Source organism: Drosophila pseudoobscura, chromosome X (assembly GCF_009870125.1).
Source record: "Drosophila pseudoobscura strain MV-25-SWS-2005 chromosome X, UCI_Dpse_MV25, whole genome shotgun sequence".
Taxonomy (NCBI): domain Eukaryota; kingdom Metazoa; phylum Arthropoda; class Insecta; order Diptera; family Drosophilidae; genus Drosophila; species Drosophila pseudoobscura.
In genome coordinates, this window is record NC_046683.1 from 9,191,438 (window position 1) to 9,212,504 (window position 21,067).

At 45.2% G+C, this 21,067-nt stretch overlaps 1 protein-coding gene across 3 annotated transcripts; it reads left to right on the forward strand.

The window, feature by feature from the left end:
- Nucleotides 1–1,953: 1,953 nt before the first annotated feature.
- Nucleotides 1,954–20,930, forward strand: Hk (potassium voltage-gated channel subfamily A regulatory beta subunit hyperkinetic). 3 transcript variants are annotated; one of them, XM_033383544.1, is made up of 10 exons: nucleotides 1,954–2,203; nucleotides 2,894–2,991; nucleotides 3,363–3,833; nucleotides 4,006–4,298; nucleotides 18,126–18,196; nucleotides 19,399–19,717; nucleotides 19,788–19,915; nucleotides 20,017–20,354; nucleotides 20,428–20,646; nucleotides 20,790–20,930. In XM_033383544.1, the coding sequence occupies exons 1-10, from the start codon at nucleotides 2,131–2,133 to the stop codon at nucleotides 20,889–20,891; spliced, it is 2,112 nt and encodes a 703-aa protein (XP_033239435.1). In that variant the 5' UTR covers nucleotides 1,954–2,130; the 3' UTR covers nucleotides 20,892–20,930. The 3 variants fall into 3 exon arrangements, with proteins under 3 accessions (XP_033239435.1, XP_033239434.1, XP_033239436.1); XM_033383543.1 differs by having other exon boundaries at nucleotides 1,958–2,203; nucleotides 20,014–20,354; XM_033383545.1 differs by lacking the exons at nucleotides 1,954–2,203; nucleotides 2,894–2,991; nucleotides 3,363–3,833; nucleotides 4,006–4,298 and adding exons at nucleotides 9,602–9,826; nucleotides 16,056–16,879 and having other exon boundaries at nucleotides 18,126–18,172.
- The last annotated feature ends 137 nt before the right edge of the window (nucleotides 20,931–21,067 follow it).

The window sequence follows — 21,067 nt, forward strand, 5'->3', positions numbered from 1 at the left end:
GCCAGATGGGCAGCACTCTTTTGTTGGCTTTCCCCGTGAAACGAGCTATACTTAAGATTTAGTTCCAATTCAAGTGCTAATAATTGAAGATTTGTGTTTTGTCTTTCTTTCTTTTGCTCTTCTTTGATTGTACCGTCTTTCAACACCACAACTATAACAACATCAACATCTCAACATCAACAAAAACAAAAATATATACAGCATAACAGTTGCAATTGTAAACGAATAAGGAATTAAAATATAATCAAAGCTAAAAAAAACCAAAAACAAAAACAGCAGAGAACGAGAGAGATTCTTCGTAAACCAGGGCGATCGATCCCTTTCTCGCTTTTGCTCTCGCGCTCTCTATTTCCCTATCTCTCTCTCTGAAATCTGTTATCCATCTCTCTCTGTTTCGCTCTCTCTATCTCTCTCTCTCTCTGTCTCTCTCGAATGAAACACACACACAAGACACTCAACGCACTCACCTAACGGTATTATAACGGATACGAATTCGATTTCGATTCGGCTTTCGGGTCTGCGGTTTTCGCGTTACGCGCACGGTTTTTGAAAGTGCTCTCTCCATAGAGATTATATCAAATAAAACAAAAGAAAACGAATTGAAACGAAACGAAATGAAACAAAATGAAATGAAAGGCAAGGAAAATAACAGGAAAGAAATAAGAAAAAACCGTTAAGCAAAAAACACGAACATCCGTAAACCCACAAATAAACAACAACAACAGTAACAGTAACAAAGTACAACAGTTACAACAACAACAACATCAGACACACTTTGAGGTAAGGAAGTAAGTCTTTCTCTCTCTCTCTCTGTCTCTCTGTCTCTGCCATCCCTCCTAGTTCCCACCTGCCCGTACCGCCATCACTTTCTGTGTCTCTCTCTGTCTATCTGTGCCTTTATCTCTGGTCTTGTAGTTGTGTTGGCAACCCCTGCCCTGTCCTGCCCCGTCCCGCCCCGCCCCGCCCCGCCCCGGCCACCGTACATACATATGCCCCTTAGTGTGAAACCCCTAGTTGAAAGCAAATTCCGTTATACCGTTGACTGTTCCGTTACGTACTCGTAGATTTGGTTTTCGTTTCACGTTCCACCATCTGTCTGTCTCTTTCTCGCTCTCGCTCTGCTTTCCGCTAATGTTTTCCTTGAGTTTTTCTAACATATTTTCCTACCTGGTTTCCCTTTCTGTTTCTGTTTCTGTTTTTGTTATAGTTTGTTTTTGTTTTTATCTTGTAGAAAATTTTAGTTGAATGATAAGTCCCGCCGCCCCTTCCCGCCCCTCCAACCACCCCCTACCACGTACACGCCGAAGAAAAAAAAATTTAAAGAAAAAAAAAACAAGAAACGAATGTTGTTTTGTGTGCGTGCACTGCTGCAACCCACTGTACGGGTACGGAGCGACGATGTGCCGTGTTTAACCGCAGATAAATCTGACAACGGGTGAACCGTTAAGCGGGTAAAACGGTTCAAGCGGGTTCTAGTCAAGGCTAACACGAGCCTCTGTGCCTGTGTGCCTGTGGGTGTTAATGCCTTTGTGTGTGTGCGAGTGAGTGAGTGGTGGGTGGTGGCGCTACACTGAGCTCAACAAGTTTACCCCTCCAACCTCCTCCTCCTCCTCCTTCACCTCCACCCTCCATACAGCTGCTGCTGCTGCATGCTAACCTTGCTCATTGTGTGTGCGCACACTCTTGCAACCCACTGTGCATGCACTCAAATGTCGTATGCCGTATGCCGTATGTTGTCCATATGTTTGTGCGTGTGTGTGTGTGCGTGTGTGTGTGTGTGTGAGAGAATGTACATACTTACACGCGTTTGAAGCGGTTGAAGCGGTTAAACGGTATGCTAACGGGTAAACGGTTTGGTTCTCCCAAAGCTTAATAATCGCCAGACGCAAGTCGCTGAAAAAAAAAAGAAAAAAAAAACCAAGAAGAAAAAAAAAAAAACACAAGAAAGACAAGACGCGACGCGACGAGAGGCAAGGCGACGCAGCGACGACTAATTGGGATAGTCCCCGTCCCGGCCCGGCCCGACCCGGCCGTGCGCCGTTTTTGTTCGGGTCAGTGTCGTTTGGGTCTTTGCCAGCGTCGTCTGGCCTGCCTGGCCTGGGGAGAACTGAGAACGGAACACGGAGAACCATGTCGCCGCCGCGCAAGCTGAGCCGCTACCTGATGGCCGTACGCGGACGTGGCCAGAACCAGGAGACGGAGTGTAAGTAGAGATGCGATATGATGTGATGTGGAATATGCCACAGAACACACCAACTTCGTGCCAGGCGATTGATGTGCGTTGCGTGGCGTGGCGTGGTGTGGTGTGGCGTGGCTGCTTGTGTGGTATTTGCTGCTTGTTGTGTTTGTTGCTTGCGTGCGTGCGTGGGGGCAGTGGCAGTGGCAGTGGCAGGGGCAGGGCCAGTGTGGTACCAGTGTACCAGTGTCAGTGCAGCACGGACATGGGCATGCTCTCGATGTTGTGGTGTTTGGCCTTGATATCTACCATATGTACATATTATATCCACGAAAATTCAGATGCTGTGATACTTTTGTGTGTGTAAACGCGAATGCAAATGCATATGTAAATTTAAATTTAAATGTAAATGTAAATAGTGAATAGTGATTAGCCAGCATGCTGCTCGTTTCCCCCATTTTTAGTAACATTTTTTGGAGTAATTTTCTCTGCATGCCCTCGAAAAACGCTACGCTAAAAACATAAAATAACAGTAACAAATACCGTAACAAAAAACAATAACAAAAAACTGTAAAGCCAAATATTGAAATCAGCTTCAACATTCGACTCTCTCTCTCTCTCTCTGTCTCTCCCACTCTCTCTCTCTCTTGCGCTCTCTCTCTCTCTTTCTCTCTTTCTCCCTCTCTCTCTCTCTATCTTTCTATATATATCCGACAGACAGCAAAACTGCACAAAGCGACGAGGAGAAGCAGCGCGATCGACAGCGCAACGAGCGCGAGGCCAAAAAGGAAGAGCAGGACGCCATCAACTACAAGGTGAGTGGAGTGGAGTGGTGTGTGTGTGGGCGCCGCGCTCTCTCTCGCTCTGAGTCGCTCAGTCTGTCTCAGTGTGTGCGTGTGCTAGTGTGTGTGTCGTTGTCGATGGTGCGTCTCTGTCTAACAAACGCGTAATTATCGAAGCGAAAAGAAAAACCAATTAACCAAAAGCGAAAGCGAAAGCTGAAAACAAAACAAGAAAACAAGCAAAAAGCATAACCGATAACCGATAGCTGATTAACGATTAATGATTAATGATAACCACCTGATATACAATAATCGATAACCCGATAACCCGATAACATGGCGGCTTAATACACAAACAACAATTTATAGTAAGAATGCACTTTGCAACAATTGCATGCAAACAGCGCGACAAGGACCAACGGGAGGCACGCTTGCTGGACTTTGAGATACGGCGTCAGCAGAAGCGCGAGGAGCAGAACCAGCAGCGCCAGCAGCAGCAGCAGCAGCACCAACACCAGCAGCAGCACCAACACCACCAGCAGCAGAAGGAGCAGCAGCAGAAGGAGCTCAAAGAGCAGTCGTCATCGTCGTCGTCGCACCACCATCCGCCCAGCGAAAAGAGTCCACCAACAGCCTCCACATCCCAGCAGCAGCAGCGCCAGAAATTGCAACTGAATCAGCAACAGTCGACGCAGCAGCAGCAGCAGCAAGCCACCGCCAGTGGGAGTGGGAGCAGCAACACCCCCGTGACGCCAAAGCTACAGACTCCGCCACCGGATCGCTGTATACCGCCGGCATTCCGTAGCCGATCCATCGAGCGAGAGATTCACTACGAGCGCAAGCGTTACTCCACTCCGGAATCGGCAGAGATCAAGGTTTTTGCATAGATTTACTCCCATCCCTCCACAACCGCCTCTCACTCACTCTCTCTCTCTCTCTCCATCCCTCTTTCATACTTTGTTATGTACTTCTTGTGCTCTCTACCATTCTGCACCATTCCTACTCATTGTTCTACCGCATTGCTGATCCTTTGGTTTCCTTCAATAGGAGCTTGACAGCACAGCATCATCATCGTCCATACAGCAGAGCTTTGCAGCAGGCGTCAGCGGGGGCGCAGGAGCAGCAGGCAGAAGAGCGTCTGCGTCAACGTCAACGGTAGCCGCAGCGGTAACGGGTCAAACGACGACATTGGCGGGGCCGCCGGCAACAGCTGCAGCTGCGACAGCTGCCATCATTCCCATCTTGCCGCTCGGCGTTGCCACGCTGCGCGATGATTCCACCGAGTCCGAGCAGTCCGTGACGTGCGCACAGAACCAGCTGGATGCCTACCATCGCATCATGTGAGTAATCATCGTATATGCCTAAACACAAATTAATCTGTCATAGACGATTATACTTAAGTACTTCTCAATGTACTCGTTACTCAATTTGTTATTCAATCGTTTGGCAGGCCATCACGTGCTCTGCTCAGACACAATTGTATCCCCTCAAATGACATTTTTCGGAACGCCCCATTGCATTCATGATATTATTTTTAATGATATCTGGGTAACAATTAAAGTAATTTATATAATAAATCGTCTTATATATTGAAAAGTTGCGTTAGAGACTCATGCAGTATCCATTGCTGTGACGAGTGACGAGTAACGAGTGAAAAGAGAAGTAGAAACGAGACAGATCCGCGAGCGATGACTAATTATTGCTATCGTAAACGGATCAAAGAGGTGTTAAAGTATGATTCTATAATAATTGATTAAAGGCTCACAAATTTATGATTAATTTTCTTAACGCTTTCGGATGGTTTGCTATACCTTTACGAGGCTATATCGCTTACGATGGGTATTCTTCAACTGGGTATTCATATTTTTTTTTAGATATTTCTGTGTTATACATTATGTATACATTATTCTGCTTCTTGAGCCCTCAGGAACATGTGCAAATACTCGTATTTGAATACATCGTTTACTTCTAGCTTTTTTGGGGGCTGTAGGCGAATGATTTGCATACTTGATGTATGTACATACTGTGTGTGCATATTTTAGTTAAAGGCAAATATCTAGTGCGCACACACACAGTGGGTCAATAGACTGTTTTTACCATAGAGAACGTTCAGCAAGGTACATAAGTATGAACACTCGTATGATAGTTATTTGATTATACTTTTGATGGCCCTTCAACGTGATCTACTATCCGTTGCATTTAGAACGACATAAGGCTTTTCTTCAAACACAACAGAAAATAGTTTGCACAGTGCAAAGACTTTCCGGCCGCACTATTTGCACTATTCTACCCATTTGACCCGCACCCGAGCAACCCCGCACCCCATTTGCCTTTGACTCGAATAATTCAAAATGCTGTCGTTAGCATTCAGCCAACCTTCCGCCTAAGGTCAGCAGGCGTACATTTTTCCACTTGCCCACACTTTTCGCTGCGCTGCTCTCTCGCTCTCTCTCTCTCATGCTCTCACTCTCAGAAAGCTGTGCAATGCACCATGCGACGACTGAAAGCATGAGAGTGAGCAAGCTTTCAGTGTGGCAGTTTTTTTCGTTGCACTTTTCATTGCATGGCCACACCAAATGCAAAAAATGCATAGCAGAGACACGAACCATGCACCACACACACACACACACACACGCAATGAGTGCAATTCTATACTCAACGTCACGTATACGCAGTGTGGTACGCAAAAGGGTTTCTAATTAAGCAGAGCATGTACTTTATGTATGTATAAAGTGTGTGTGTCATTATCTGTGTCAGTCTGGGGTAAACCGCTTGTAGTTTATTCATATATGTATCTATAAAATCAAGCATACGCAATGTGGAATGTAAATGTAAGTAATGTGTCTGTAATTCTTCAAAGAAAGTTCATTTTATTGCTAAAATCCATATAGAAATAGTTGATGTTTCTATGATATCAAGTATGCGCAGAATTTTACTGCCAAATATTTGTTTTTGCAAGGAAAACAGTTTGTTGAAGCTGAAACTTTAGGTTTCCTTCAATTCAACTACTGTTGGGAGCTTTTTTGAATGGAAAACTTTTCAATGTTACTAAAATGTTACTTATTCAATTTAGTTTTAATTTGCAGACGCTCCTTATTACGTTTTACTCGTACGTTTATTATTATTATTTTGTATTTATTATTTATAATGCATATTTGTGTATTATTATTTTTATTTTATTTTTATTTTATTTTATTTTATTTTATTTGTATAACGAATTTTTTTACATTTCTTTAGATATGATTATATTTTCCAAATTGCACACGTTTATTATTATTAGTTATTATTGTAACGATAATTTAATTAAATATGTGCTTGAATAACTCCACTTTTAAGAGCCTGTTAGTGGAGTCATAATCTCTGGCCCATGCCGTATTAAGCGTAAAGTTCTTCATTTTTGCAACTTTGTAACAAGAGGCGAAAAACGAGACTATAAATTTACGAACAAATTCCGATAAAAGCCTCCTTGGCATTTACTTAATTGACAAATAAATCCGAGAACTCTGTCAAGGGTGGAGGCATCATCCGCATCAGCTAGTAGCCCAGTGCTCTAATTTCTTTTGAATAATTAAGGATACTGGATGTGCACCGGTTAGGGAATTCATCGATTGACATCGAAAGGAAACGGCACAACGGAAGGGAGAGCCGGAGAGCTTCTCTCGATGGGCGTGGGAGGGGCTGGCTTTGAGAAATCCGAACATTTGATTTGAATAGCAGCCAGCAGGCAGCAGACAGCAGATAGCAGACAGCATTTGTATATTATCAGTCTGGCCTCAAATTAAAATAGTTAATTTTTCATTGGGGCCAAGCTTTTAAACGTTCCCCCCCCCCGCCTTTCGGCCTTTCTGCCTTTCTGCCTGCCGCGAGTACATGTCTAGATGTTGCAGTTGCAATAGTTTTGCTTTGTTTGATTCTGGCCTGCAGTTCCGGTATCGCTCTCGTTGGCATCGGATCGGAGTTGTGTCTCTCCCTATCCCTCTACCTCCCTCCATCTCCATCTCTCTTTGGTCTATATTCATATAGCGTAATAATTCGCGAAAAAACTCGTGAATAGCAACACTCAACAGTCAACACTCCAGGCTCAAGCAGCTGAGCGCTCATCAATTAGTCAGTCAGACAGAGTAAGTGACTTATAATTGCCTGGGGAGCACTCGTACCCGTACTCGTACCCGTACCCGTACCCGTACCAGTACCCGTACTTGTAGTTGTATTTTGGCAAAATTTGCCTCCGCTAAGTGTTCTTTAATGTAATGTACACACTCGTTTATGCACACAGCACTACGAGTATTTCTACGGGAGTGCGAGTACTCCAAAGAGAGGGCAAGAGAGTGTGTTTAATGGCCTTTTGCAAATGACTTGTTCACATTTCATTCATTATTTATGTGACGGTCATGACTGTCGGCCAGACAGGTGCTGCAGTGTGGCTGGTGGCACTTTTGTTCCCAGTTGCCAGGGCAATGCACAGGCCAAGGCAGTGACGTGGTCTAGATGCGTGGGTACAATGCAATTACAATGCAATAGTAGCTGCCAAAACGGAAACGAAAACTTTCTCCATTTCTCCGTTTCTCCAATTCCTTCATAAATCAGTAAAATGTTCAAATCTTAAGTATTTTATATTGATTTATAGCTTTATTCGATTTTCAAACACATTTAAGCACTCAAATATGCGATCCTGACCCAGAAAAAATATCAAAAGAATGCTACAAATTAGCTCCTTAATACCAGAAAAATACTGCATACCTGGTATTGATATATATCGACTCTATCGACACGAATCAAAAATCCTGTGAAACGACGCACTATTCTCTGTTCGATTTAGCAATTTTTGATTTCAAATTCCAAATATGAGAAAGGGAGGCCTACAACCTTATTTCTCACGGAATATACACTTCTTGGGTTAATGAAAAATTAATGGTTAATGGTAAATAAAAAATATACCTACTGTTAGTCAAGATTGGGGTTTTGTTGGGCGTTGAAAACTCTGGAGGATCTGAAGGAAAACATGGTATTAAAACATGGTTTTTTAAATCAATGTGAATCAAATTATAATGTTTATTGGTTAAAATGGTTGAGTTTCGATCATTTTTGGACAAAAACATCGGTACAGAATTGTTGGGAAATGTTTTTTTTAGCTGACTTTGAGGTTTTTTAATCTCGGTGTAACTTTCCATGGAAACCTATTATTAAATATTGCATGCAATCCATTTAGATTCTGGACTAAATATGGATTCCCATGGTTTATGCATGGATCAAGCATTTCTAAGCACAAAAAAGTATTGCCTACTTATTTGGGCGAAAACCGCAAGCCCGACTTTAAAGAGAGAGAGCATTTAAAGCTAAATGTTGGCTCCGACTTTGAAGATCAAACCCTGAAAAGATAACCCTATTAATGCTACAACATTTATATGCGTATGTGTAAGGACATCGGAGTGTTGGGAGTACTCAAATGACTGGCTGACTGACCGACTGAGTGACGGTGGGACTTGGGACCCAAAGCCGAAGAGACAATCTCATAAAAAACACGCATTCCCATCTATCTACACACACACACACACACACACACGCGGAAGCCCGCACACATGAATTGTCATTGCAGCACACTTGAACGTACACCCACACACACATAAGACTCGAGCACATGGAGAGTAGAGCAGCAGCAGCAGCATGCCGGGCGGGCCAACAGCTAGCCAATTTGCTGCCCGTCATTGAAGAGGGTGCAGGGAGTAGACAGAATAGGGACGAAAGTGTAGTGGGAAATGGCAAGAGAAGAGAAGAGGAAAGATAGCGAAGAGTAGGAGATGGAGGCGAAGGCGGAGACGGAAAAGTGGAAGCAATTGAGCGAGGGAGGGTAGGCGGCATATTGATGGTGGGCTTTTTAAATTGGGACACGTGCGTCGGCTGCAGCTCCCCTCCGAAATTCACCACAAAAACAGATAGCCAGCCGAAAAAAAAGCTCCGCATTCTCCGCTCCGTTCTCAAAATTGCGCGCGCCCAAAACATGCTGCTCTCTTGAACGCACTCTCTCTCTCTTTCTCTCTCGCTTGGGAATTCTCGCTCTGAAACTTTGAAAGGTTCAATGACGAAGCAGAAAATACCCTAGACAAGAATTGAAGAACCTATAGATGGTATATGATATTTTAAGAAGATTTAAGAGAGGCGATGCAAGCCATATGGAAATTGATACGATAGTTTTCAGAATATTGAATATCTTCAGTATGAAGCCATGGAGGTCTCAGAGTAATATAGTTTTCAATAACAATCAGTTATATTGTATATATCGATATCAACGTGAAACGTTGATGGAGAGGCACACCCTTTGTACCCCCGGATGGATCCTACCTTGCTGGCTATCAAAGGGTATTTGCCGCCGCCTCGAGCTTCTGAAAGTTTTCCCCCCGCCTTGTCATGTTTTATTTTCGTTTTGTTGTTTCTCTTCTGTTTCCTTCCATTTGGCGAAATAACACGTGCACTTGTCTCCCTTTCTTTGCTCTCTTTCTGTGTGTGTGTGTGTGTGTGTGTGTGCCATTCGTTACCGTTACGGTAGCCCCAAATGCTTCTGCCTGCTGCCTGCCGTCTACCGAAGGTTCTGCCTGTGCTACTGCCACTGCTTTCGCCTTTTGGCCATCGTCGTGGTAGTCGTTGCCGTTGTCGTTGTCGTCGCATTCGCAATTTTCGTTTTAGCCAGCTTGCCGATTTCGGTTTTCGGATTTCGGCTGCGGGGCCCGAAAAATATTCGTGTGTGGCGCTTTCCTTTCCTTTCCGTCTTCATTGCGGTGTTACGTGTTTCGCGTGCCAGACCGACGCGTCGCGCGCGCTCCGAGGCGGCGACTATTGAACGAAATTATTTAATAATAATTTATAAATAATTGTAAAATACGAAACGCCAGGGGCTCTACATATAGTAGCCATAGTAGCCAACAAAAGTGCCAACCGATCAACATACAATATATACATAAAATACATATACTTTTCGAATCGAAATTCGCAAAATTTCTTTTGACTTTTTTTTTATTCTTGTTGTCTGTTTAGTGCCAAAAAAGATTTCAATCTGTGGGATCTTTGCTTTCAAAATGTGTAAAATACGAAAAAAATATATATCTATGATTATAACCGATTGCTGCTGAGTGGCCAAGGATGTGCCAGAGTCCAAGGATGGACGGCATCCTATGGTTGCTCTGGCTGCACAATCGTAAACACGGTTTCACAGTGGGTCTGGTCTTGATCTTGATCTTAAATATATATCTATATAACTACGAAATTGCAAGCAAACCTCTTGTTTATTTATTTTTAGCGACTTTCGTAGACACAAATCGAATAATATATGTGAAATATTAGGAAACCATCTGAATAATGTGTCCAAATCGAAAGTTTTTTGAATTTTAAACTTGAAGATATATATACATCTATTTTCGATATCGACCTGCAGTAATTTGTGATACGGGAATACCAAATATTTTTTAATATTATCAATCAATCTAGATTCCAAATAGCGAATTTCAAGGGGAATTCGTGAGACGGAAAATTCGTATAGAAAACTTTATTGTATGGGAGGTTCGTAACATTGTGTAGCGCTTGGGCATCCTCTATGAGGAATCGTCATTGAATTTTGATTAAAAATCTGCTGGAAATGTCTGCCTTTTGGCAGAAGCCAATGCACTTTGTGGCTGAAGAGCGTTTGCCCCACAAATCCCCCCAAAGAATAATACAGAACACTCGAAATTTGTTTAGAGGAGTCTCCCACTGTGTTTGCATATAAGTATTGTACACATACCCATCTCCAGCAATGAAACTAAATATGGGTTAGTCTTTATCTCAATGGGAGAGAGCAAAGAGCACTGCTGGGGATACAAAAAACACAAAAGCGGGACACAACATCTGTGCCACAGTGGCAGCCAGCAGTGTTCCCCTGCGGATTTGCGTTCCAATTTCTGGTGTGGCTGTATTCCTTTGGGCCAAAACAAACACAAAAAAAACCCAGAACAGAACACAACCCAAAAAAAAAAAAAAAAGGAAGGAAAGAAAATGGTTCAATAACTCCGCGTGCTGAACTTTAATGTCGTGTGAATTGCATTAGAGCCAGACAGAAACCGAGCCAGAAGCCGAAACAGAAACAGAACCAGAAACAGGAACAACAGCCACACAAGAGAAATTGTGTTTAGTAAGTAATTACCCAGTCACGCCACTTGCCTTTGCGCTGCATACCCTCTGTGCACTGAGAGGCAGAGAGAGAGAGAGACAGAGGGTATGCTCGAACTGCTTAATGTTTGCTCTATAATAATAGTAGCCCAAAAGCTATTGCAACTGATCTTTTGGATCCCCTTTTACTGTATATTTTGTGGCAGAATTACCCATTAGTTCCGGCCCTGGAAGTGGTTGTTCAGATCAGAGACTGCCTTTTGTACAGGGTATTTATGGACTCGCTATTTTCATTCGCTGTTGCTTGGCTGTAAGTTTGATTGTGGTGTTGTTCCGTGCTTGAATTGTTGTGCCCTGATATCGATAAACCCCTACACACACACACAGGTGCACACTCGCATTGCCTTGCCCCTGGTACAATATGTCTGCACTAACCTTGTTGATTCACTTCCGTCGTCGCCGCCGCTGATGGGAATATAATGCAACCAAAAGATTTGGCTATTATGTAGGCAGGAAAGGGCCGGGTGGAGTTCGTGTGAGAAACGTAATTTCAATATGACATGCCACGTGTCACTTGATCTGGCTGCCGATAGGCTGTGGTGGCAGGGCAATCGTTGTGGTAGTTGCATAAGGATCGTAATAACACAATTAGCAGCGGCTTTTGTTCGCTTTGAACCCTAATTCTGGGGATAGAAGAGTTTCGAAAAGGCTCTAGACCTCTCCTTTAAGACCAATCATCGTTCTACTTGAGAATTGTTGTTGCAAATCAGTTTTTGGAGGACCTTTCGCACACAGACAGCCTCGGAAACCTATCTGCAAACATGCAACGAGTGGCGCACACATCCCGTATCCTGTTTCCGGCATCCTGTTTTGCCTTCATCATTTCATACTTTAGTCAATATCCTGGCTCTGCTTTTGGGTTTTATTCAGCTTTAAAATGGTAAGGACAAATGTGAGAGAGGGGTCTCCGTTACTCTCATCTGTTATCCGTTCTGCCCTCATTCTTCATCCGTTTTATCCCCAAAGACTAAATCTCTTCCCGCTCATCTTTTGTCCCCATTCTTTATCCCTTTTGTCACTCCGCCTTCAATTTATCCCTTCTCGTCTATTATTTATTCCTTTTCCGCTTACACTTTATCCCCCTTTGCTCATTCTTTATCTCTTTTCCCGTATTCCTCAACTCTTTCCTAATCCTTGTTCTTTTGTTGTTCATATTTTATCCATTGATCCTTATTCATCAGCTATCTATTATCCGTTTTGCATCATTCTTCATTCTTTATCCTCCACGCCATCATTCTCCGTCACTTACCCTCCATTTTGTATCCCTTTTGCCTCATTCTTCATCCGCTATGCCTCAGTTTGCTTTGCTTTTGACTTGATTTTCATCTGGTTTTCCCCATTATTCATGGCTGTTCCCTCGTGCCTCATTCTTTATCCGTCTTCCCTCATTCTTTATCCCTCTTGCCACTTGCCTCATCCTCATCGATTATCGAATGTTTTATTCACACTCGGATGCACATCCGTGCTCCCATATTCATATTCGTTCGTGTATTCGTATTCGTTTTCGTATTCGTATGCCCGCATATTCATAGGCCAGGCCGACGTAGGCCGTAGGCCGGTCACTCTGGGAATCGAGTCAGTGGGTCAGGGCAGCAGCAGCACCAGCACCAGCAGTTGCTCTCCCGTTCTCTCCTTACCTCTATTCTCTCCTCTCCCCTTCCCTTCCCTTCTCTGTCCTCTGTCCTCTGCTCTCTCCTCTGGCCAAACCTGGCCACAAAAGGAAAGCCCCCATCAAAAGGAGAGGAGGCAGGCAGCAGGCAGCAGAGAGCCAGAGAGTGAGAGAGAAATGCGGCATATCGACCGGTGTTGGTGTCACGCCATGCTGCGGTTGTTAAAAAAAAACAACAAAAAAATACATCCACTCTTACACACGCACACACATGCATATACATATATGCATACCATATGTACACAAGTGTGTGTGTGTGTTAGTATTTTATACATATTTATTTTATTATTTGCACTTTTGGCTACGTGCTGCGCAAGTGGCAGAGTCGGCCAAAACGGAATTCCAATTGGGTTGCTTTGTTGCTGGGCTCTCGTTTTTGGCCTATGCCTCAAAACCCTTTTAAGCCGCCACATGAACACAAACACACACACACACACAGACACAGACACAGACACAGACAAATGGCAACATGCACATGCATGTTGCAGTTGCAAGTCAAGGTTGCATGTGGGATGATGATGAGCCCGAGGATGATGCAGTCAGTCCCAGAGACCGAGCCCAGTGCCAGGGAAAGCCAGCAGCGAACTGCATCAAATTGGATTTTCATTCTTCTTCTCTTTTTGCTTTTTGGCCCTCCTCCAATACCGTTTCTCTCGCCCAAAGGGTATCAAAGTTGCGCGTCATGCGGCAGGGCCCCTCGGTCATCCGCCTGGGGATCCGTCTTGAGGGTTTGATGTTGTTCTGAGAGGAAATGAGGGGAAAAGTGATGTAAAATGGAGGGGGGGGAATGTTCAGTATCCTTTTGTGGTCTCTCAAGAAAACGACAGAAAAAAGGATCGAAATCGGCAATCCTATAGCAGCCATAGAAGTTATGGCTTCTTATTCTACTTGGGGAACCCTTCGATCCTTTAAGGGTATCCGAATCCTCGATCCTAGTTCTATTCCTTCTGCTGCTGCTGGTCTTCTTTGTGCCTGTGCCCTGGGCACATAATTAAGAACCAGAACCAGAACCAGAAGCTGACGCTGTAACTGTTTTTGTTGCTGCTGCTTTAATAAGCTTGTAAACAGCTTAGGCTCTCGGCCTTCCCTTTCACTCTGTCCCTTGACCAACCACCCTCACCCTCAACCCCTTTCCGGCATGTGCTGTTTGTGCATGCTTTCCCGTGTCAAGGTCAGAGCCATCGACTACCGAGGAACAACAACTGCCAGCAGCAAAAAGATAATCGTGAATGATGCGATTTGAGTGCAGACACCAGAATATCAGCGAGACATTCGAACAAACAAACAAACAAACAAACGACACCGACCGTATTGTTGCAACAGCAAAAAGGCGATGAGACAGAGAGAGACTTGCAACACGGAACGATGTGTACTTCTGTCATCTGCCGCTTGCTGCATTCCAATGCATTCCAATTGCATTGCATTGCTGTGGTTTCCTTCTCTGCTTCATACCCCATACCATGCCCCATGCCCCATCCCCAAGGCATGTGTGTGGCATGCACTTGGAATGCGCCACGAATAAGACGATTAAGTGACGACCAGAGCTCAAGTACTGGCTAATCGGTGGAGAAGCTGCTTGTCTGGCATCCATAAAAGTAGTTTTCACCATAGTTTTTATATAATAGAAAGATGACTTCAGCTTGGAAAACTGTTTCGATTCTGATATTCTGAGGTAATCCAAGTTTAAGTACTGCTCCGTGCCGACTCGGCTGTGTGCCTCGTTTAATCAACGCTTAACTGGTTCTTCTGCCAACTGATGATCCATCCTTGCTCTTTCCATTAGGGGGGAGGACACTGGATAATGGATAATGGGGGGGGAGCACTTAACGTTGATCTATCGGGTGGGCCATCAGCTCCTGTGCCTGATAATCTCATTTATACGTTTATACTCGTATGTCGAAACACCTTAACATCCACACTTGTGCGATAATAATCAAGGATAACAAGAGAGCTTTCGGGACGAGTGTTCTTTTGTGTGCGTGTGTCTGAAAGTTTCATTTGTAGATTAGCTGCCATTGTCTCTTGGGGCACGGCACGGCACGTATGAGTACGTCCCGCAACCATCCTCGAGATAAGCTATTTATTGAGCTGGAAAACTTTTGCCACTTGTTCGTCAACTTTCTGAGACAAGAGCGGGGGCCACCGCATGCCGTGAAAACTGGTCATTGATCCCAGAAGTAGGCTATGCTAAAGTGAAGTACAAGCCCAATTAGGGCTGAGACCACGACTCCCCGCTCTCTCTAAACGGATTACCTGTGCGTTGGCCGTTGCATAAATGTCAAGAGGTCGTGGTGGAAAGCTACACATGCCCAAATTCGATTTAGTCGAGAGCAATAGAAATTCCGACAGATAGACCCATTCACCTGTCAATTTGGTGAAGGCTCGGTGAAGCTCTTAACCAAATCCAAGTCCCAAGCCCAATCCCAATCCCACTCCAATGTGGAGCTGACAGCCAGCCAGTCGAGCAGCGAGGCCTCGACTGGGAATCATTGTCAAGGTTGGGGGCTATAATTAAACAGTCCGCCCGATAATTGGAAATCAAATGCTGTCCGCCTGCCAATACTAGACTGTGCTTATGCTCTCACGCCCACACACGAGTCGGATCGGATTAGAGGCGGCCAAATTGAAGAGTCTATTTTCGACACACTCGTCCGTATGTGCCTCTGCTCTGCTCTGCTCTTGATCTGTGTACTACAGGTGTATGCTCTGTGCGCCATATGTGTGTTTAGCGGGTACGACAATGATTAGACCATGTTTACACAAGTCTTTCAGGGGGGGTGGTGGGTGGCGCCGCGTACACCCTCCATTAAGTGCAAATCGAAATGGAATGCGACAAAGTTGCAGGCGCTTGCTGCTCTCTGCCGCACGGGCGAGTGTGGTGAAAAGCTTTCTTCACTCTCTTACAGACTTTCGGCCATCTCTCTCTCTCTCTCTCGTTTTGGTCTGCTCTTTGCTCTATGTTTCGTTTCATTTGTTTTGCTTTGCTTTGCTTTGGCTTTGTTTTGCTTTGCTTTGTTATGTGGGGGCCTCGGGTTTCCCCCTCTTGAACTTTTAAGAAAACTTTTCAATCAAGATATCGTGGGCTTCTTTTTTGGTATGGTATTGAAAGCAGAGACCACAGACTCCAGGCACCATCTTTCGACGGGATTACATATATGTATTTGTATATATCGTATAGTATATCGGGCTTGAAATAAGGAAAAGTCTTAAACATGAAAATCCATCAAAACAGCAAACTTTTATCGACTGGACTTTGCCTTAAAGATGCTAGAAAAGACATTTCCATTGTGATTTGTAGTCCAGTTTTAGTAGGATATAAACAAACAAAGAAACACCTATGAGAAAAATTATAGAAAATTATAAAAAATTCAAGAAAATCAGCAGCAATGGCGTCCAGTAGTGTCTAACCAAAGAAAATCAGAAATAAAATAACCGGAAACGGCCGCAGCCGAAAGCTAAAAAGATGTCCATGGCATTGTGCAACCTGAACAGCGACGGCAGTCAGGCTCCGCCGCAGCAGCCGCAGCAGCAGCAGCAATCGCAGTCATCACAGGCTGCCGCTGCCGCTGGCGGCGCCACAAGCGCCGCAGGAGCAGGGCCAGGGGCAGGACACACACAGGAGAGCATACTCGACGCGAGCAATGCCACAACGCCGCTGCTGCTGGGACACGAGCAGGGCAGCAGCAGCACTGCCGGAGAGAGAGCGCCAGAGAGAGAGCGCGGCGGCGATGTTGTGGATGGCACTGCAACATCGATACCCATGCCACTGGAAATGGTAGGAGCTGTGGAGCAGCACCAGCAGCAGCAGCTATCGCTGCCAACGCCACTGCCAATGCTCAATGGCAGCCATATAATGATGGCATTGCCAGGCGGAAATTTGAATTTTGTAACGGGAACGACTGCGCAGGCAGCCGTGACGCAGCAGCACCAGCAGCAGCAGCGGATGATAAGCAACGGCGCAGTTGCGCCCTCGACCAATGACAGCAATAATAACAATAACCCCAACAACAATGTGGACAATACGAGCGACGACTCGAATCCGGTCACAATTTACAGGTAATGTAAGGGAGAGGGACAGGGAGAAAGGGACAGGGTGCTGGGAAGAAGCACTTCCGGGGTGGGAGATCACAAAACGGGGCTGTACATATTCATGGAAATAATTAAGAATAAATGGCTTTTTTTCTTTTGTAAAGAAAATCTTTAAACACAATTGGAAGTTGCCTGCAATTTCAATCACAATCACAAACCTAGGAAATACAGAAAATATACATATATATCTTTTTTGTATGCCAGGATAGTTCGGGGTCCTGCAGAACACGACTCTTAAGGCGAAAAGACGACAAAGGGACAAAATGGGCCATTATTTTTGTACTATGTATTTTCACATAAATAGTTCTCGATTAACATTACATTTTTCGTGTTGGACTCATTTTGTAGACTAATTTTCGTTAAACGATGAACAAATACACGAAATAGGAGGCGCCAAAGTGAAAGAAAAACATTAAAAGCGCTCTGATGGGACTGCATAGTAAAAGTTTACTTAAATTGTTTAACTTTCTACAAGTTACAAGAAATAATTTCTGTGTTAACAGCACATTGCTCTGGCTAGCGATCAGCTGTGGTAAACAGCTGACAACCTAACAGTGGTGCGCTATGTTAAAATTGTATCAAAGGCATCAACTTGCTCAGCGATCAGTGATGTACATATGCATTAATTCATGGATCAGATTATCATATGATTGCCTTTTTCTTAAACCGATAGCCAAAACATCGACAATAATAAGAAGAACGTAAGTAAACAAAGCCGCTCAGTACTTCGGTTTTATGGAAGAAATATTCTAATTTGTTGGGACTAAGAATGCAGAGTGGACGGACATGGTTTGCAAGAGAAAAAAAGTCGGCACGTCCAAGATTCGAACCCGATTATATTTACAGCGTCGCGATAGTAAGCCATGCATCAGTCGCGCTCACGCGTGCGATACTTCACTGAGCGCTGATCAAGGCTGATATGTGGCGGCTAGAAGTATAATATTCTATCCCATGGCGCACTCGATGCAAACGGTGTCAAATATCTCACTAAACACTCGTACAAGTTGTTGAGTGCATGAAAGCTGCTGCATTTGGCAAAGTTTCTTCGAAGTCACTCAATATTCCCATTGAAATAATGTTAACTCTTAGAGCACTGAACCGTTGACTTTATACGTTTGGGAGAAGATCAGTTTTAAGTAAAATATTTACTAGATATATTCACATCCCATTTGTAGTCCACTTTCTGATATATTGTGTTCTGTTCTGCTTGCAGGTGCCGGGCTCCAATCGCGTCACTCGACTGTATGGAGGAGTTCAGTGGTACGGGCGGTCATCTTGATTTCGGTATCAAATTTCTCACTATCAAATAGGCTTATCATTTATGTTGATTCCTTTCCAAGTTACGGATTGTTTTGACTGTCTTGCCTTTGAATGCTTTCACACGATAATCGCATGTTCTTTCTTTTCTTTTTTGAGCATGTCATATTCATCGATAGCTGTAGGCTTTTTTTTTGTATTATTATTTCTTCTTTGGCAAATTACCTCGCCATCAGAGAAGTGCGGGGGCAAAAAAAGAACTTGTAATTAAAGTTGTAATTTATTTTATTCGTTTATACAATAACCAAACGAAACGAAAACCAAAACAAACCGCGAGGCGGGGGGCGTGAGTGAAACATTTTAACACCCCCACACCACCGACACATTCCCAATGGCACTGCCGCAAGCCGCATGTCACGCCATACCACACCGCACCGCACCGCACGGACGCACAACACGCACCGGAGGCACGCACTCTGCGGCGGCAGAGACCAAAGGCAGGTGGCAGGAAGGAAGGAAGGAACCAACAGAAGAATGTCACTTTTGTTTATTCATGTTCATTGCATGTCGCTGCTGTTATTGTTGCTGTGCTTGGACCTCTACCCTGCCACATCCGGGCCATTAGCCACTCGATAATACTAGTTTTTTGGTGGCATTTTCATTAATTTCCTTGAGTGCAGACATCAGACAATGCATCCATTTGTAGAACGTTGGATAAATGCAAATCAAATACAAACTAGAACTAGTCAATGGATTTGCAGGATAATCATATGGGTCCTCCACTCAAGCGAGTACAGACATTATTTAGAGATCGCCTTTTGCGTAAAATCCTCAGAAAAGAAAGACTCAAGTGAAACCTACCTATGTTGTATGTTTCGGCACCGAGAATCGAGTCCTCCATCAATGTACTTCTGTCTCACGATCCGTTTGATCTGCGATTTGTGTAGGGTATCTGGTGCTTCGGCATTGTATTCGTTAGACGCTTGCCTGCTTAGACGCTGTTCATAATAATACCTACTTTTTTCTTACGTGTTAATGTTTGTGTTGTTGTTGCTGTTGCTTTTTGCACGTCTTTTTTTGAGTGTGTGTGCTTTTTTTGTTCCTCGGACACACTCGAGCACTCGGTGCGAAGGCCTCACTAACGAACCGCTCCCTCTGAAACCGAAACCATTTCCATGCGGCACGTGAACCGACGATGACCATGTACCTGGGCATTCCGTGGAGCGCAGGCCGCTCGATAAGTCTCGGCTCGAACCCGGCCTTGCCGCTGCGCCACGGCTCGACACCGACGCCGGGACTGCGGTACAAGAATCTGGGCAAGAGCGGCCTGAGGATCTCCAATGTGGGCCTGGGCACCTGGCCCGTCTTCTCGCCGGGCGTCAGCGACGAGCAGGCGGAGGCCATCCTCAAGCTGGCCATCGAGAGCGGCATCAATCTGTTTGACATCTCGGAGGCCCACTCCGAGACGGAGATCGGTAAGATACTGCAGCGCGCGGGCTGGAAGCGTACCGCCTATGTCATCACCACGAAGGTCTACTGGAGCACCAAGTAAGTGGATATATCCCTTCATATCCCCTCATACCCCTCATATCCCTCATTCCGTGTCGATCCATCGCAGGTCCGAGGAGCGGGGCCTCTCGCGCAAACACATCATCGAGTGCGTGCGGGCCAGTCTGCAGCGCCTGCAGCTGCAGTACATCGACATTGTCATCATCCACAAGGCGGATCCTATGTGCCCCATGGAGGGTGAGTTTCTAGGGTCCTGTCCATTCTGTGAGCATGCCATAGGAAAACGTTGTAATCCCTTTTTGTCGCTTCTCTGCTGCCCCTCAATTCTCCCACAGAAGTGGTTCGTGCCATGAGCTATGTGATACAGCAGGGTTGGGCTATGTACTGGGGGACGGCACGATGGAGCCAGGTGGAGATCATGGAGGCCTACACCAACTGCCGGCAGTTCAACTGCATCACCCCGATCGTGGAACAGTCCGAGTACCACATGTTCTGCCGCGAGAAGTGCGAGCTCTATCTGCCCGAGATGTACAACAAGATCGGGGTGGGCCTCATGGCCTGGGGTCCCTTGTCGATGGCCCTGAGCGACACCCAGAACGGGGACAAGATCTTTCTGCCCAAGGGCTCGTTCAAGACGAAGAGTTTCTCTTGGACCGAAGACGAGATCAATCGGAATGTGAGTGCGATCTATCTCATCAGTCAATCGACTTCTAACCAACTATTCTTGGCTGCTTCTATTACTATTTCAGGCCGCTCTTTCGCCGCAAGGCAGCTGGGGCAAGGACCGTATCGAGGAGGGGCGTCGCCACTGCGATCGACTGCGCGACCTGGCCGCCCTGGCCGAGAAGCTGGGCTGCAGTCCCACGCAGCTTTCGATCGCCTGGTCGCTCAAGCACGAGCCCGTCCAGTGCCTTCTGCTGGGCGCCACCTCTGCCGAGCAGCTGCACCAGTCTCTGCAGTCCCTGCAGGTGAGAGACATACATTACATTCCAAGAACTTGCACCTGATGATGCCATATACATAGTGGAAAATTAAGAGCTCATATTTCTTGGGCTTTTCTAAGGATTTTTTTGGACTTGTGGCTTGTGAATTGATTGTAACTGTATTTCAGCTACTGCCGCGCCTGTCATCGAGCGTAATGCTGGAATTGGAGCGGATATTGGAGAATAAACCGGTAAGGCCGCCAATGATATCGACGCTGGCGCTTCGGTGACAATCAGCCTGCCCGCAGGGGCCGCTCAGCCTGAGCGGGGGAGGTCCCTGCGGAGCCGATTCGCCGAAGCATGTCGAGGATGAGGCCTTCATCGAGGAGGTGGACGCTGCCAAGGATGCTGCGAAGCAGGGTTTCTGTCTCATTCAGTGACGAAAGGAGTCCTTAGATAATGATAA